This window comes from Alligator sinensis, unplaced genomic scaffold (genome assembly GCF_000455745.1).
Source record: "Alligator sinensis unplaced genomic scaffold, ASM45574v1 scaffold459_1, whole genome shotgun sequence".
Taxonomy (NCBI): Eukaryota; Metazoa; Chordata; order Crocodylia; family Alligatoridae; genus Alligator; species Alligator sinensis.
In genome coordinates, this window is record NW_005843198.1 from 76145 (window position 1) to 82159 (window position 6015).

Consider the following 6015-nt stretch of genomic DNA (forward strand, 5'->3'; position numbering starts at 1 on the left):
CTTTCTCAGCAGCCAATTTCTATGCTCAGAGGAGCAGTGTGGCACATGCAGAGGCAGCTATGTTAGTGCCCACTGTGCCTCCCTCTGCTATGGAGTCCTGGGGTTTTTCTCATTTTTTTTTCTTTTCTTAAAGGACTGGGTCTGGCCCAGGTGGGGCACCCATGGGGGGACTGGGGGAGCAAGGGGAGGGGGGCTTGTGCAGAGCCCCTCCATGCAGCGTGGGGCAGTGGGGGGCAGCAGGGATTGCCCCTCCCCCTCCCTGCCCAGCAGCACCTGGTGAACCAGGGCTTTTTTTATTCAAACAGCCAGGACCTGGTACATGTAGGGCAGCCATCGCTGGGCTGTGGGGGGGGGCTGGGTGATTCAGAGCTTCAGGAGCAGCCGATCTCTGAATCAGATTCGGCTGAATCAATTCAGGACAGTGATTCAAATCACCGAATTGAATCACTGTCCCCTGAATTGGCCAAATCCGAAGCAAATACTAGCCACTTCGCACAGGCCTGAAAAATAGTAGACTTGTGTGATATTGTTTCTAGAAATGTTTCTGTATGTTCTACTAATATGCTTCATTTCCATGCCAAATGATAGGGAAATATGGTGTAAAAGCATACAATGGCAAATCCAGACTCCTGCGTAGTATGGAATATAAAGCCTTCCATTTAGTCTTGAAAAATATACCTGATTTATCTACAATGTCAAGAAAAGCCACACGGCTATTATGTCAGTCCAACACTTAGAATGATATGCATTAGTAATTAAGAGCCTACAGATTCTTCCTCACATATATATTCCTTGCTCACGATTAAGCTGATGAATTTCAGAGGTTATTTGCCTGAGTTAAGGACCATTTCTGTGAGAATGGGTTTGTAGGAGTTGAGCACTAAATACTGTACAATAATCTTGTGATGAATTTATAATGATATGATATTTTGTAGGTCTCTGAACAACAGCTAAAGGAAGCTGTTGCACAAGCCGTGGAGAATAACCGATTTGGAAGGGAAAGGCATCAATGGAGCACTGAAGGTAAGGGAATTAATGCAGTTGGCTGAGCTATTATGAGTTAGACTTGATAGAAATACAAAACTTCTGGGGATTGCCATAATCCCTAAGCAACAGGTCAAGTAATCTAGAGTAGAAAAGGAAGACGAGGAAAGAGCATAGGTCAACATTACTGAAGTCCATTCTCAAACAAGTTGCCTGAGTGGTGTGAGAAGCTCAAGACACCCGGCTTACCTCCCAAAATCCTCCTGACATGTGGTCTCAGTTGCTTTTTCCCTCCCTTTTCTTGCTGCCTATCTGGTAAAAGTAAAAGCCATATACCTGCAACATGTGCATTACCAGATATTCAGGTGACACTCCCTGAAACAGCATTAACTGTACAGAAGCACCAGACCACTGGGCAACTGACCTGCTCCTATAGTCTACCATGGTGAACGCCATACCATTTCTTTTCCAGCTCCCAAACATAGGCCTTTTAAGACACTTTATGTGTACATTCTGCCTTTTGGATAAACACAGCAAGAGCAATGCCCTGCCAGCGGTGGGCATTAAATTGGGGTTTGCGCTCATGTGGGGTCAGCTGCATATTTAGCTCTGGGAATGGAAAAGGAAGTGCCCCCAAGTCATCTGCATGTTTGAGAAATACCTCTGCTCAATTGATGGAGGAGCACCTCTGGGAGAGAAAGCATTCGTTTAAAAGGAAAAACTTGGAGACATGAGACCTGAGGGTGGGAATGGATGATAAGGGGTATGCGGTGACCGCTAATAGAATCACTCTGCTGGGCCCTTTGCAGTGATTTTTTTTTAGTACTTATTTCCTATCAGAAACAGACAGGTCCTGCCTCTTCCCCACAGTTTTTTTTCTCTTAATCATAAGGTTTCTTGTACAAAATTTCTTCAGCACTTCAACCCAATTGCTTCCAGTTGAAAGTATCTGAGCCATTGCCAGCAGGCAAAGCAGCCTACCTCTGAGTGAAACGAGGCTGCTATTCTCTTCGTGGGCAAAGGCCGATGAGGTTGTCCATTAAGGCTACTTGCCAAGTTCCATAATATGGCGCTATAAGGTAACAGTTTACAAGTCTGCATTCCTGTTACCCAACTCTTCTTTGTAAAAGGGCTGAAAGAAACAGGCTGAACCAATAGCAAAGTGTAGGAGAACAGGCAATATTTTTATGTTTCACTGAAACAGGATTCCTTAATATACAAGCCTCTACAGATAGATTTACCCCTCTACATCCCTCCCATATGCTAATCACATCTCCATACTCATGCAATAGTGTTTTGCAACAGATTAAATGAGGCTTAAAAGCAAATGAATTTGGGGATCTCTGTTGATGAATACCACGTTTTATGTTTATGTTTCTGATAACAGGTGTCAAAAGACTAGAAACCAACTGGAATGGCAGATACCAGTGTGAAAAAAATTACATTGAGAGAAACGTTACTTATTGCAACCACAGATCTCAAAAACTAATGACCCGTTCCAGCAGTGACAGTAGTTACAATCCCAGGTCATCTTGCAGCAATGGTACTCCATACCAGCTGGCTGACTTGAAGGCAAGAGTACATAGTATTGATGTACCAATTACCAGGCAACCTGGCTTGTTGTGTTCATCGTCTAGAACCAGCTTGGAGAACCAGTCCCCTCCCACTAGCAATGAAGGAAACTGTCCCTCACAGAGCATTAAAAAGTCTACAGAGATTCTTGTTAGAAAACCTAAATCATCAAAGCCCAAACCTCCACCAAGGAAGTATTTCAAACAAGATTGCACAGACAATGACCAGAGTAACACAGATGTGAACAAGAAGCCCGCACCACAAGATGATAGGAGTCCACCTTCTACAAATGTTCAGGTACAGAAAATTCTGCAGTGATCAGAGGTTTTTCTTTTTAAAGTTTCTTCTATTTGAAGACAAAATGATATGCATAGCAAAATCTGAACCTTGGTTGTATGACCACCCCTCCAAAAAAAATTAAAGCTACATGGCAGAGAAATGTTTTAATGCATTTATCTTGCACATCAGGAAACCTGTGCCCATATCCAAATAAAGAAAGGAGTGAGACTGCATCTGAAAATCTCACTGCAGTCCCCAAATGAATATGCATCACCAACCCCAAACAATTCAGAGTATTGGGTAGGCTCTGCTTCCAAACTGAAACAGCAGTGTGTTGCACATCAGGATTGGAAGAGGCTGAACAGCTTATTGTCATACTCCTGCTCTTGATCATGAAAGCTTATGCATCTCTGATTCACTTGTCCACAAGGTGCATCTCTACCCCACTTGCTGTCATACTGATATGGTTACTCCCAGCAGTCTACAACTGCAAATTCATAGAGCCAAGACATTCCTTAAATAGTGAGACCAATGAATAGTGTGAACAATAACGTGGAGCCATTTTTGCATTAGCATATACATCAAAATAAATTAGCTAACATTAGGAGCAGTGAGAGATTTCTGCCCCAAGTCCCTTAATATAGGCCTAAATGACTAACACATGCAGATGAACTATCTATGGGAGTTTTATCTAATTCTTGACTATTTATGTTTTTATCTGAAGTTTTTGAAAATTAAGTGGGTTAGCCCTCACAGTTTGATTTATGTTTCTCCCATTCCTATTATGAATGGAATTAAACGAAATAGTGCAATGAATTTGAATATGAGATGGATGAGAACTTTGTGTGGAAACTAAGTTGTGGTTTATCAAAGAAAAGGAATGCATTTTACCATAGGTTTAGAAATATGCCAGTAAAAATTAACAGAATTTAGAAACATGCAAAACAAGCAGAACTGAGCAAACAATAGCCCAGGGCTTAGCACTAAAAATTAATCTGTACAACAGCACAGGTTTTGGTCAAAATTACAGAATAAAACTAGCTAATAAGGACACCACCTATCATCTATGATGGAGTGTAAGATAAATGTATTCATGCACAAAAAGAACTGCTATAAAACCATTGGTGTTACAATTTAAAAACAAGAGGAAAAACAGGTTCTTGAAGCCTTATTTAACACACAAAAAAAATGTTGAGCAGAGAAACATTGCAGTTCTTGGTTAAGCTGCAGGTTTGATTCTATGGTGATAAGAGAAACAAGAAAACCTGAGATCGAGATGCATGACAAAACGTTGAGCTTCACTAATGAAGCAGACTTCCCCAGAGAGACTTGTTTCTGGGTTTTAAGCTAGTGTTCGCTCTGAGTACATGAAAAAGAAGGTTTCCCTTCAGATTGCATTTTGAGAGTATTAGGAACAGATTGATTGCTTCCCTACATGTTATTTTCCTTTATTTCTCAAACATGCTACATGGCTCAGTTTGAGAAGTGCTGGCCAGGACTTTGTGCATGGTGCCTGCAGATGGTAAGGTTACTTTCTTCAAGTCAGAACTGTTTAGCTGACATGTCTGAAATATGTGCTTTAAGTTGTCATTACTAATATCTACAGAACCCTGTGTCAAGAAGTAGATACCATCACTGCCACCAAGGAGCACGCAGTCATCTAACCACGCTTTCATCTAACCACATGCTCCTTGTGCCCCTAAATCTCACTAGTCCTATCAGTGGAAAGACTAGTGAGATTTGGGGGCCCAAGGAGCTCACATTGTGCAAGATCAGCCTCCCAATTGGAAGAACAATATTGAGCAACTTGCACTGCTTAAAATAAACATGACTGGGGATAATCTACTTTCATCCTCAGAGAAAATCTACCATTGTTCCTCTAATTATTTCCAATGTTATCATGGGGCATCAAGCAACAGATCACCTCACACTGAGTCGCAAGTTAGAAGATAATAGATTAAAAAGTCTGAGGAAGCCCTTCTTAGTAATAGAAATGAAGATGCTGCCTTATAGAAAGCCATTAGAAAATGTGTCCTGCTGGATGTTGCTAAGGCCAGTAGCAGTGGTCAGGACCCGAGAACTGGCCTCAGTGGCCCAGGAAGGTCCTATGAAGTAAACTCCTGTGAAGTTTCATAGATTTTTAGAGTCGGAAGGGACCTCAGTAGATCACCGAGTCTGACTCCCTGCCCTGGGCAGGAAAGAGCACTGGGGTCAGATGACCCCAGCCAGGTGCTTGTCCAGTCTCCTCTTAAAGACCTCTAAGGTAGGGGGGAGCACCACCTCCCTTACAAGCCCATTCCAGATTTGGGTAAACTTTACTATGGTCCTATGACAAACTCCTTGATGGAATGGGGAATAGGAGGTATTAATTGTAGTACTAAGGGGATACTGAGGAGTTGTCAGGGAGTTGATTTTTTTGCTGAATAATCTCATTTTGTTTTCAATTTTTTTCTCCCTCTCCTGCTTGTGTTTGGTTCCTTTAAATACTTCAACTCTGCCGGTTTGCAGTTCACAAAAATTGCTCAGAAGATTACAATGCAGCAGATGGTAATACTGGTTTTACAAAGTAATCTAGTAATTTTAGAGCATCCACTAAGGGCTGCCTAGAGTAGCATTTATTGTGACCTCAAACAAAACCTCTGATTCTGTGTTGTCAACGAAAAGCAAGGGAAGAGCTCTGTAGCTCTGTGCCTGAACTGAGTTTATTACAATTTTGTGTTTGGGGATAAAGGATCTACAAAGAAAGCATTGTATAAAATAAAGATGAAGGCAGTTCATTTTCTGGCTTTGCTTAACTGATTTGCAAGAGATTACTGTAGGGCTGGTTTTATAAAAATCTAAAATTATAGCAGGCAATCTCTTGGCTTGTTGCAGTGCAATTACACACAGAATGGCTTACAAAGCAATGAATCTATCTAAATTTGAGAAGTTAATTATACCCCGCCATTTATAGGCTTACAGTAAACTATCTTGCCAATTTTCCTAAAACACAGAATAAATCCAATTTAATTGGATGTTTAACTGTTACTTCCTAACCAGAATAGAAAACTTGGCTGCCATTTAATATTTATTCTCATCTTAAAAACAAAAAAATAAAGAGTATTTTTCTTTAGGTTCATATGCATAATGTGGTTTGTATAATTACATTCTGACACAGTTCTACTTCCTGTTTATTCAGCA

At 41.1% G+C, this 6015-nt stretch overlaps 1 protein-coding gene across 1 annotated transcript in view; it reads left to right on the top strand.

Moving 5' to 3' along the window:
• IL16 (interleukin 16) overlaps nt 1–6015 on the top strand; it is an 88099-nt gene that overhangs the window by 71410 nt on the left and 10674 nt on the right. Inside the window, exons 15-18 of the mRNA XM_025194412.1 lie at nt 936–1023; nt 2372–2853; nt 5344–5382; nt 6014–6015. The exon at nt 6014–6015 is cut by the window's right edge and continues 143 nt beyond it. Of these exons, the coding sequence (XP_025050197.1) occupies nt 936–1023; nt 2372–2853; nt 5344–5382; nt 6014–6015 (611 nt within the window). The remainder of the gene's footprint in view (nt 1–935; nt 1024–2371; nt 2854–5343; nt 5383–6013) is intronic.